Raw genomic sequence first — 12,771 nt, 5'->3', positions numbered from 1 at the left:
TGTGGATTCCCTGTGTTTCTAGTTCCTATCTGTACCAGTGTACACCCTCTGGTCTACCCAGATTTGTAAGGTAGAATTGGGATCATGATGGGGGACAAGGGGGAAGCATTTAAGAACTAGAGGAAAGTTGTATGTCATTGTTGCTACACCACACCCTGACTGGCTGTCTCCTCCCCAAAAGTCTGTTATCTTTTAATTCAAATTCCTTCAAACTTTTTGAAGACCACACATGTAGAAATTTAATGTTGTGATAAGTGTAGCATTTCAAGCTTATAGGATAAATGCACATTTAAAAAATATTACTGACTTTGTTGAGACAAAATGCCAGTACTAAAACTTCAAGTGACTTAGTATTAGGATAAAAGTGATATCCCAAATACCAAGAATATGGTATTTATAGGAAAAATAATACTAATGGTCATCCAAGGAATGAGAATTAGTTTCTCTTCAGCTGGGGCAACTGAGGAAGATGAAAAGTTAGGAATATAAAAAGGATATGAAATGTGTGATGAACTGCTTCCATGACAACTGCTTCCTTTGTCATGAGACCATAACAGCAGGGTGCCAAGCTACCATTACCAAAGATTCTATAGAAGTCTGATCAAGATGAGAAAGATATTAACAGAATTTCAAATTCTCATGTACTTCAGACTTTCTGGAGTCCTACATGAACCTCTGAAACTGTTGCCTTAAGACAATATTTAAAGTTTAAATATTAAAAACTCCCTGAGTCTTCACACGCACACACATACACACCTAGAAGTAATGAAAGCAGGAATACAAACAAATATTGAAACATTCTTGTAGGCATTCTCCACTTTTCACATTTATCAACTGAAATATCAAGAACTGAATGAATAAAGTGACATATATATATACACACACCACAGAATATGAGTCATGAAGAAAAATTAAATGCTTATCCATGCCGCAGACAGATGAACCTTGAAAACATCCTTAGCAAAATAAGTCAGTCTAACAGGAAAACTGCTTGTCTGGCTTTAATGAAATAAGCAAATATACAGAATTCATAAATTATGAGTCGCTGTCAGAGGTGGGAGGGAGGGAGTAGGAGAGTGTTTGCTTATGGGGTAATGAGTTTATGTTAAATTGTGGTAAGAGTAAGCTGGAAAAGAATAGTTGCACAACCTGAATTATGCATGTAGAAAATGTTGGATTGGCATGTATTTTGTGTATATATTTTTCCACAATTAAAAAAATATCTACCCCACCCACCAAAAAAAGAAGGATAAACAATATAACTAGAATTGTTCTTATTGTGGTTGAATGTGAGAGAAAGCTATTATATTGCTTTAAAAGTACTCATCAAAGAAGCTCTATAGGAAAAAAACGACCACAAATCAACAATGTACATAAAACATAATTCACAAATCACATAAAACAATTTTATAGACATATAAATTATTTTCTTCTTTTTCAGGAAAAAAGGTACGATTGTTTTTTTCTCTTAAGTTTTTATGTCAAAATTGGAGCCACAGTTTGATTATTTGTGGCTTAAAATAAGTTAATGGAGCCTGATATTTCTTCTAAAGACAACATATCACTAAAACAGAAATGAAAATAAGCACAAGTGAAAGCAATCGTCTTGTTTTTACCTGAGGGGACAGCTGGATTGTTTTGGTGGTTTTCACTGGTAGAAACGAACGAATCTTCTTCAGTGGCTGAGCTGGAAGAAGATTCACTACTGAGGTCACTCTCGCTGGGACTACTGGAACTCGGGAGCAATGCATATTTTCTCCGAGCTAACACCTCTCGTTTTTTCCTCTGCATTAATATTCTCTCTTTTTGTTTCTGAGTCCTCTGTGAGGAATTATTTTTTACAAATCTCTTTCTACATGGAAGTCTCCTTAACGAGCTGCTATGAAAACACGGTCTTTTCAATAGCAAACCCGAGACAGAGTCTGTCTCGGTCCGAGGCCACTTTGGGGACCGTTCGCGCTGAGTTCTACTTCGAGCACTCAAAAGCGCCTGGGAATGTCTTACTGAGACCTCCTTGTCTTCATCAGAAGTCACAGTATCAGAATCTCCAAAATGCAGACTAGATGAGGGAGAAGAGAGACAATCGCTAAAGGAGGACTCATTATCCTCATCGCTTGGTGCTTCCAGGTGTTGCCTCAATCCTAATAGTGCTTGGCTCTCTTTAACACAATTCTGCATATAGGAAGGGCCAGCCTGCTGGCTTTTGCGCTTTTTCCTCACCACAACACTTTTTTCTTGTTCTGGTTGGTTACCAGTCATCTCCTTCTCTTGTTTCTGAGAATCATCACACAAGTGAGCAAATTCATTCCCCACTTTACTATTAATCATCTCAACTTCTTCAGGAAAACTTTTGGTTGCCCCTATGGGCTCTGGATGCAAGAGGATTCCTTTCAGACTCTCCGGTGTCTTTGGCGTATCAGAAGGAATCTCACTCTTCATATCCACTTTTAAGGTATAGAGCTTGTTATATACAGGAGTCCATTGAGACATGGGAAATTTTAAAGAAGGCCTGGAAGACACAAAGATATTTTTTTAAATTAGTGCTTCAATACTCATTTATTGCAAAAAGTTTTCAGATCCTACTGAAAATATTCCTTGTAATAGAGCACAACTGTCCTTGTTTCATCAGCATATAAAATGACCTTCCCATTTGAATAAAACCTTATCTCTGACATCCCTACCCATATAGATCCAATTTCTTAAAAATAAAATCAGGGGATGTAAATCTACTTGAAGACTTCTATTAATCACAATCTGATCTTATTGTGCACCATGCTACCTACATATCTAATCAAATTCAAACAATTTCTTCAAAACATATCTGTTCAGAAACATATGTGAACAAATCCAAACAAATTCTTTAAAGCCTTTTGTAATATAATAGATATAAGAATTAAGGGTGATAAATCAAAAGCGTTTCAGTCAATTATGTTTTCCCCACCTGGTATCACATTTTTAAATGGTAGCTACAAGACATTTTCTGTATATTTAGATTAGTGTCTCCCAAAGTGGGTGCTACTTTAACCTCAATAATGGGATATGGTACAAAAGTTTTTAATGACCATGATGGTGCTGAGTATTGGTATTGTTTTTTGTTTGGCTGTTTTCCCGAAAAGAGGGCAGTAGGCCAAATAAGTTTGGAAACCTATGATCTAGATGATTATGGCATTAGATTGATTATAAAAAAATGAACTGATAGGAATATAATTTTTCTTTCCTGTCATTCTTCCTTCATATTAGTTCACTTATTCTATAATGAAAATCTGAATTATTCTGGTAAACAGGAACTTTCAATTACTAAATTTTAATTTTAGATATAGAAGTAGAGCCAAGTTAGTAAAATCATTCAGTTGAATTAGAAACACAGATAACAGAGTTAACTTTCCTACAGCTAATATTCAATTCATAATGACCCTTACTTAGTACAGGGGAGAACTGCCCCTGTGGCTTTCTGAGACTATAACTCTTAATAGAAGTAGACAATCTTAGCCTTTCTCTCACGGAATGGCTGGTGTTTGGAGCTGCTTACTGGTTACCAGCCCAATGCAGAACCACTATGCCACAATCAACTTGATGGCAGTGAGTAAGAGGGAGAAAGCTAATACAAGTGTATCTAAATTATTCAATCCTTGAAATCAATAGCTGCTGGACAAGGGGTCTTGAAACTAAAGCATCTACATCAATGAGAATGATATGGTAAAAGTAAATAACATGCTTCAAAATAGAAATATACATTAAAAAGTAGTTACTAGCATAACAAATTGAGAGGATTCTTAGTACAAATATGAATAGCTAAGCAATAAACATATTTTAACAAATTTGTATTGAAAAATTAAATCAAAACATTCTAAGTCTATAGTTTGATTATATGTCACCAATTGAGTATCTATGCAAGTGAGTCTACCTATGCAACTAGCATCCAGTTTAGAGGGGAAAAAAAGAATCATAAACAACACCCCAGAAATCTTCCCTTGTCAAAAGTTGTAATCATTATCCTAACTCCTAATACCATAGATACATTTTGCCATTAATACGCTTTTTTAAAGCTTTGCCTAAAAAGAGAAAAAAAAAGATAAATATTTAGTAGCAGGTCTTTCTTCATAAATAGCAGTGTGACAGTCTCTCACTATGTTTTACTATGGGGGGTGTGTGTGTGACAGAATTTGAAAACCAAAGAGGCTATGCCTATCAAACCACTTATCTTTCTATTAGATTAATGCTTGCCGAAGGCTATGGCTGATGAAATAAGAAAGAAAGGCTAAAAATTAGGAAATTCTTTTTGGTGAGGAGAAAATATTTTGAAATAGATTGGTGATCATTGTATAGATTGTGAACTAAGCTAAGAACCATCCAGGTGTACACTTTGAATGAATGAATTGTATGGAATGTGAATTGTAGTTCAATAGATGTTTGTGGTTTAAACCCACCAACTGCTCCAAGGGAGAGAAAGGAGGCAGTTTGCTTCCATAAATATTTACTGCCTCCGAAACCCCATGGAGCCAATTCTAATCTGTAAATACTGGGTCTCTATGAGTCAGATTTGACAACAGTAGGTTTGGTTTGGTTTTGGTTTGGGGTTTTTCCCCCTGCTTAATGCAGTAAAGAAAAAAAAAGGGGGGGGGGCACAAGAAAGAATTATCACCAAGATTTCCGGCTATCAGATAACTATTGGCCCCATTAGCTTCAGACAAATTATTTTTCCAGAAGCTCAGTGTCTCTCGGAAGTTGTGCAGGGTTAGATCTGAGGCAATAAGTCTTTGTTTCCTGAAGAAAAACCCTCTGTTTTAGACCTCTCATCTTTAATTACTGAGTAACCCTCTCAGAATTGGTAATCAAAATGCTGAGAGGAAATGTGAACTTGCCAAAATTATAAATTCTGAAAACCTATCCTATCCATAAATGAATTAACAAAGGGTTGATTCATAACATAATTTACAAGTGCAATTCCTTTATCACTAGTTAATGCCGTAGAGCCAAAGCAATGAACTTTTCGGTCTATTCTGGATTTTGGTCAGTCAAGTCCAAAGAAGCAGAGAAGTAGTAGAGGCCAGGGAGGGATGAAGTGATGGAGGGTGGGAGTGGTGGTGGGGACCGGTAACTGGCCTCCAAAACAGTGTCATTAAATGTAAAAATTAACACCCCATGTTAACTACTCTATTCCCACAAAACCCACTGACTTCTAGTCCATTCCAACTAATACTGGTTTCAGAGACTGAAAATCTTCATGGGAACAAACAGCCTGTTTTGGGGTTTGAGCCCTCGACCTTTAGCCTTTTCTAATAATTAACCCACAGCATCACCAGGCTCCTTAAAGGGAGTACATATTCATGCATTATTCTGAACTGAAAAAAATAATAGGGGAAATTTATAAAAATTAAAACCACTATTATTTTTTTTTAACTAAAACAAACAATGAAAAGGGTCCCTCCTCTGACACCCCCAAAAACTGTTCTGGCTTTCTGCACCCTGATAAGAAGAAAATCATAATCTAGTCTTTCATTTTCATAAAATTACTGGCTTATCTAAGTTGAAAATGGAGCAAATATGTACTAGATAAAAATCATCTTCTTTGCCACACTGATTGGCTTGCATTCAATGGTGAAGTTACATAACTCTCCCCTCTGTGATTTAATTCAATTACTTTGCTATAATTGACAGCATTCAAATAACTCCTGATATCAATATAGGATAAACTCTGAATACATTCTGCAACCAGAAAACATGATACTTTTAAAATGCTAATTTCCAAAACAAAAACAAAAATGTTTTACTATTGAATTCTACAAAAGGCCGTGTGAGCATGGGGGTGTGAGGGTGTGCACTAATAGTACCCATACAATTTTTTAAGGACCTCTGCTTCTAGTCATCGGGATATCATTGTTGATCTTGGCTAAAAGCAAAAAAATACTAGAAAGTTGTTTACTTGTGTTTTATTGACTATGTAAAAACATTCCACTGTGTGGATCACAAAAACTATGGATAGCCTTGAAAATAAGAATTTGAGAACATTTCGTTCCATGCTGAACCTTTACACAGATCAAGACGCAGTTATGGGAACAGAACAAGAGAGTACTTCAGGATTGAAAAATGGAGAAATGTGTGCATCAGGATTGTATCTTATCACTACAGTTGTTCAAACTAAATGCTGAGCAAACAGAAAAGATGGATTATAAAAAGAATGAAACACCAGGATTGGAGGAAGCATTAAACAACCTACTGAAGGCAGATGACACAACCTTGTTTGCAGAAACTGAAGAGGACTTGAAGCACTTACTGGTGAGGATCAAGGATCGCAGCCTTCGATACAGATGGAGGATTACAACTCAATGCAAACATCAAAATCCTCACAACTGGACCAATAGGTAACATCATCGCAAATGGAGCAAAAATTGAAGTTGTCAAGAATTTTGTCTTCCTTGGATCCACAATCACTGCTCATAGAAGCAGCAGTCAAGAGAGCAAATGATTCACTGCACTGAGTAAGTCTGCTACACAGACCTCTGTAAAGTGTTGAAAGCGAGGAGGTTACTTACTTTGCAGACTAACACATGCCTGACCAAAGCCATGGTATTTTCAACCTCCTCATATGCATGTGAAATTTGGATACTGACTAAGGAAGAACAAAGAAGTATCAATGCATGTGGATTGTGATGGAGAAATATTGAAAGTACCATGAACTGCCAAAAAGACAAACAAATCTGTTTTACAAGAAGTACACCCAGGTTGCTCCTTAGACCCAAGAATGGCCAGTCTTACATACTTTGGACATGTTGTCTGGAGAGATTACCGTATATACTCAAATATAAGCTGACCCAAATATCAGCCGAGAGCACCTAATTTTACCATAAAAACGGCATTAAAAATGTGCTGAAAAACTCGGCTTATACACAAGCATATATGGTAGTCCCTGGAGAAGGACATCATGCTTGGTAAAATGGAGGGACAGTGGAAAAAAAGGCAGTCTTCAAGGCGATGGACTGGCAAAGTGGCTGTCAATAGGCTCAAGCACAGGAACAATGGGGAGAACATCGCAGAGCCATGCAGTGTTTTCTTCTGTTGTGTATAGGGTCGTTACCAGTCAGAACTGACTTCTAAACTATGCGCCTCTAACCAATCAATAAATATAAATACTTGTTTCAAGTTTAAATAAACATTTGATGACTATTTTAATAGAACCACTAAAGCAACAGTAGCCCTAAGCACTAAGCTGTAAACAAAAAGGTTGGTGATTCAAACCCACTTAGTAGCTCCATGGAAGAAAATCCCTGGTGCTCTGCTCCCATAAAATTTTACAGCCAGACTCAATCCCAACTATGTGGATACCCTCCCTCCCCCTAGAATTTACTTCAGAGGACAGCAATGAAACTACAGTTCAGGGTAAGTGACATGTCTGATCAGAGCACACAGGAGCAAATGAAGGGGGAGGAAGTGAGAGTGGAGCACATTCTGGCCGACCAATCCCTGAGGTGGATATTCCTGCTCAGAGGAGCCAATGCATAGAGAGGACCATAAGACCAGCCCCACCACCAGATATGACGACACGATGTCCCTCACTGACCCATAGCGCTACAGGGGACAACAATGGAGGCACGTGCAGCAATTGTGCCAGATATGGCCCCACCACACCGAGAAGAAACACTAAGGGCATGCAACAGAACAGCAAGGGGAACAGAGTAATGAACTCCCCAGGGAATACCAAAAATAGACTTTGGGGTCAGGGCATGGCACCCCATCAGATTCAACCTGAAAACATTCCTAAAGGTCAACAGACCTTCAACTATCTACAGGTTTTTCTCTTTTGTTGTTTTCTTTTGTTGCATTGTTTTGCTCTGTCTTGTATTTTGTGCATATTATTATTTATGCATGTCTAATCTAAATAAGATAGGCAGGATAAACAATCTGGAGGAGAAAACAATGGACCGACAGTTCAGGGAGGCATGGGAGAAGAGGTGGTGGGGGAAAGGAAGTGGGTGTTAACAAACCCAGGGACAAGGGACCAACAAGTGATCCAAAAATCGATGGGGAGGAGGGTGGTGGAGGCCTGGTAGGGCTTGATCAAGGGCAATGTACCTGAGAGGAATTACTGAAACCCAAATGAAGGCTGAACATGATAGTGGAACAAGAGAAAAGTAAAAGGAAATAGAGGAAAGAACTAGGAGGGCAAAGGGCATTTATAGAGCTCTATAATACAGGCATGTAAATATATGACAATAGATGTACATATATTTATAGGTTTAATATTAAGGTAGCAGGTGGGCATTGGGCATCTACTCAAGTGCTCCCTCAATGAAAGAACACCTGACACTCCATGATGCTCACCTTCCGGACACGATCGCTAAAGACAAAGCGAATGCATATAAGCAAATGTGGTGAAGAAAGATGATGGTGCCTGCTATCAAAAGATATAGCATCTGGGGTCTTAAAGGCTTGAAGATAAACAAGCAGCCATCTAGCTGAGAAGCAATAAGGCCTACGTGGAAGAAGCACATCAGCCTGTGTGATCGTAAAGTGTCCAAAGGATCAGGTATCAGGCCATCAAAGACCCAGAACAAAAATCCTGTCTTTGTCAATGAGGAGAAGCGCAGAGTAGTCCCAAAGTCCATCTGTACGCAATTGGACATCCCCTTACAGAAGGGTCACAGGGAGGAGACGAGCCAGTCAAGGTGCAATGTAGCACTGAGGAAACATACAACTTTCCTCTAGTTCTTTAATGCTCCTCTTCCCCCGTCCCCCACCACTATCATGATCCCAATTCTACCTTACATATCTGGCTAGACCAGAGCATGTACACTGGTATAGATAAGGCTGGAAACACGGGGAATCCTGGACAGATGAACCCCTCAGGACCAATAATGTGACGTGTAGCCATACCAGGAGGGTAAGGGAGGGGTGAGGGTAGAAAGGGGGAACCGATCACAAGGATCTACATATAACCCCCTCCCTAGGGGACAGACAACAGTAAAGTGGGTGAAGGGAGATGTCAGACAGGGCAAGACATGAAAAATAATAATTTATAAATTATCAAGGGTTCATGAGGGAGGAATGGAAGGGGGTGGGAATGGGAAAAAATGAGCAGCTGATACCAACGGCTCAAGTAGAAAGAAAATGTTTTGAAAATGATGATGGCAACAAATGTACAAATGTGCTTGACACAATGGATATGGATGTATGGATTGTGATAAGAATTGTATGAGCCCCCAATAAAATGATTTTTTTTTTATGTTTACAGCCTAGAAACTCTATGAAGCTAATACGAAGGTCAGTGAGTCAAAACGTACTCAATAGCACCCAACTACGAACCAACAAGGTGCTCAAAGAAGAAATATGTAAGATTGTTCATTTTACTATTTAAAAATTATCAGAGAATCAGCCAGGAATGCAAGGAATTTCCAAAAAGATCATGGAAAAATGAAATTAAAAAGGATTTTTTTCACTAATACTTTGAAGTCTCAAATGTCTTGTTATCACCTGTTTTCTTTTTCATATAATAAGGTGAAAAAATCAGTATACCACGAGAATACAACAGGATATGTATTACATTTTTAATTCTCCTCCACTGATACGTACTTTACAAGTATAGGAACTCTGGTGACATAGTGGTTATGAATGAGGCTGCAACATGCAAGGGCAGCAGTTTGAAACCACCAGCTGCTCGGAGGGAGAAAGGCAGGGGAGTGTCCTGGACACCCACGGGGATGGTTCTACCCTGCGCTGTACTAGATAGAGGGCTGCTATGAGTCAGCATCTCAATGGTGGCAATTGAGTTGTATCTTTATTTTGGTTCAAGTATATGAAATTACATGGTTGTATAAAAGTTGGCAGGCTATTCTCTCCTTGGGTGGTATAAATGGTTACTTTTGAAATGAATTCTCACTAGGCCTTTCACTTTTAAAGATCAGTAATAAGTAAACTATAGCCAGTGTCTCTGTACTGAGCACCTCCCAGGTCCAGGATTAGAAGGAACATTGGGCTCATAGATATTCAAAGCAGATAAAGACATTTTCTCTAGAGTCAACAAAAACCGTCTTCCCTTAAATCTGGTACCCTGAAATTGTATTTCCAACCCCTCAACTGTAAGAAAATAAATTTCTCTTTTTTAAAGCCATCACTTTTGGTGTTTGGGCTATAATAGCACTAGATAAGGAGCCCTAATGATGTGGTAGTTATGCATTGGAATGACCGGCCGGCCACTCCTCAGGAGAAACACATGGCCTTTCTACTCCTGTAAACTGTTACAGAATCGGAAACTCACAGGGCACTTCTACCCTATCCTCTAGGATTGCTATGAGCCGGCATTGACTCTGGCATTGAGTTAGTGTTTTTTCTGTTTTGGGGGTTTATTTGTTTGGGAGCTCTAGATAAGCAAGACACCACCTTACCCAACATAAAAATGTAAACTCTCTACAATAGCTTATGACTGTATGACCTTTTGGCTCCCTTCTTTATTAGCTAGGCTGCAGTCAAGCTAGTTATTTCTATTCCTTGTGCCTAGCGTGCTTGTCTCAAAGATATTTTTTTAAATCAATTTATTGGGGCTCATACAATTCATCACAATACATAGATCAATTGTGTAGAGCACATCTATACATTTGTTGCCCTCATCATTCCCAAAATTCGCTTGCCTCTTGGGTTCCCGGAATCAGCTCATTTTTCAAAGATATTTTAAATGTTAATTAACTTCTGCTTATTATTTATTTAGATCTTGGCTTAAATATCACTTCATTGAAAATGTTTGGCTTTGACCATCATGTGATAGCCATAATAATTTCTCTCTCAACTACCAGGACTTAACCTACCATGGACTGGTGATGTTGCGTCTAAAATCCATTGTTGCATTGGCACACAATTCCTACCAGCTACTCGCAGACAGTGACTGAAGATGGCAAGGACACTAACTGTCCCCCAAGGATAGTAGCCTGCTCTTTGGAAACCCAATTCCTTCTACAGCTGACGTTGCTCTAGGACTCTTGATAATCTTCTTTTCTTTTCTCCTTCAAGTAAGGCTAACCTTGCATTGCAGTCTGATGAAGCTGTCACCTCTATCTTCCTCCCCTTTTTCTCTCAGCGGCATTTCTTCTAATAAAACCCTTGCCCGTGTAATCCCATCTTGACATCTGCTTCTCGAAGCTCAGGATTAGCAACACTTCATTTAAAAGACCACTTTCTCTTCCCTTTCAAGGAATAGTACACCTTGTTTTATTTTTAAATAAGCTCAAATGATCTTATTAGCCTCTTTATATTCCCTCAAAAGAATACAAGTTCCTGCGTTATAGTCAATTAATATGGTCCTTCTAGACATAATCCCTTTTATGTAATATGATTCTGGAAGTCAGACATCTGTAGCTGTAATTCCATTTTGGAGGGTATCTTCTGATAAGTAAGAGTAATAGGCTAAGATTAAGACCTAATCTTAAAAGAATCTGTCAATTGGGCCACATTCTTAAACGGTTATCTTGGTTACTCTTCTATGTAATGAATGTAAAGAAGGATGTACTACAGCTGAAAGGGAAAAACTGCTTCTTCTGGTGGCCTGGGGAAAAGCCTGCCTGATTAAGATTAGTAGGAGGCCGATGCCTGCAGGAAACATCCTGCCAGAGGCCCCGGGTCTTTTGCACATAAATAAAATATAGTCCAAGGGTAGAAAATAGATTATTCTATTATTCTGTTTGAGTATCAATAAAAAGGTGAAGGGTTATATGCTAATATCATTGCACTCAAAGTAACTCCCACCAAAGAACCTATCCTTGTGAGGGGTAGGTTAGACCAGCAGTTGGTTCACAACCTGTGGGTCGCACACAACCCCTTTGGGGGCCGAATTACCTTTGCACCGGGGTCGCCCAATTCATAACAGTATCAAAATTAAACTTATGAAGTAGCAATGAAAGTAATTTTATGGTTGGGGGGTCACCACAAACATGAGGAACTGTATTAATGGGGCATGGCATTACGAATGTTGAGAACCAGTGGGTTAGATGGTGGGGTAGGACGGTTGAGAACCACTGGGTTAGGAGGTAGGGGAAAATACTGAGAATAAACCTGTGAGTAATTATGAACAGGATTACCTGCAAGGCCATCCTACTGCATATAAGTGACCTCTTTGAGAAATGCTGGCAAGAGCTAGAACTGAAGCGAATCCTCCCAACCCAGCAGCTGGCTTACCTCTGCCTGACCTTAGGATCTAGGACTTACCAACATCCACCATCGTGTGAGATATTTCCTTAAATATCCGTGAGTTTCTGTGAAATGTTAGAGCAACTCACAGAACCCATAAACTTTAGAGAATATAAAGGGGTACCCAAAAACACCGGAATTTCACAGGGTGGAGCAGAGCTTTCAGGGTATGCATTTCCCTCCCACTAGCTGAGCATTGAACAACTCCCTCTGAGTTAGTGCACCAAGTGGCATCACCTGGGAAAATTCTCTCTGGTCACGGTGAATTTTTTCGTAAAAGCAATTTCACTCAAACCTCATTTTTTATGAGGCCAATTTAAGAGAACAGCGTGCAGTTGTGAACTTTTGTTTTCTGCTCAGGAAAAATTCCACAGAAACTTGTGTACTTGAACAGGTTACAAGGACAGCACTATAGGAAAAACTCAAGTGTATGGTTTTCTCGTTTCAAAGGTGAGATGTTGATTAATGGCAAACCTTCTGGACGTCTGTCAACTTCCTGAATGGATGAAAATGTCAACTCAAAAGTAGTCCATTTTGAGTTCATTCCACCAGATCAGATTGTTAATCAAGTTTTCTTTGTAGAGGTTCTGAAAATATTGC

General features: G+C 38.8%; 1 protein-coding gene across 5 annotated transcripts in view; it reads right to left on the bottom strand.

Moving 5' to 3' along the window:
- The window catches only part of RNF111 (ring finger protein 111), a 149,393-nt gene that overhangs the window by 51,135 nt on the left and 85,487 nt on the right, over window positions 1–12,771 (bottom strand). For all 5 annotated transcript variants that reach the window (XM_004709456.3, XM_004709457.3, XM_045286510.1 and 2 more), the window contains one exon: window positions 1,617–2,509. In XM_004709456.3, the coding sequence (XP_004709513.2) occupies window positions 1,617–2,509 (893 nt within the window). The remainder of the gene's footprint in view (window positions 1–1,616; window positions 2,510–12,771) is intronic.

Source organism: Echinops telfairi, unplaced genomic scaffold (assembly GCF_000313985.2).
Source record: "Echinops telfairi isolate 266 unplaced genomic scaffold, ASM31398v2 ScPeMD7_8;HRSCAF=38, whole genome shotgun sequence".
Classification (NCBI taxonomy): Eukaryota; Metazoa; Chordata; class Mammalia; order Afrosoricida; family Tenrecidae; genus Echinops; species Echinops telfairi.
This window is presented reverse-complemented; position numbering and strand designations above follow the sequence as displayed.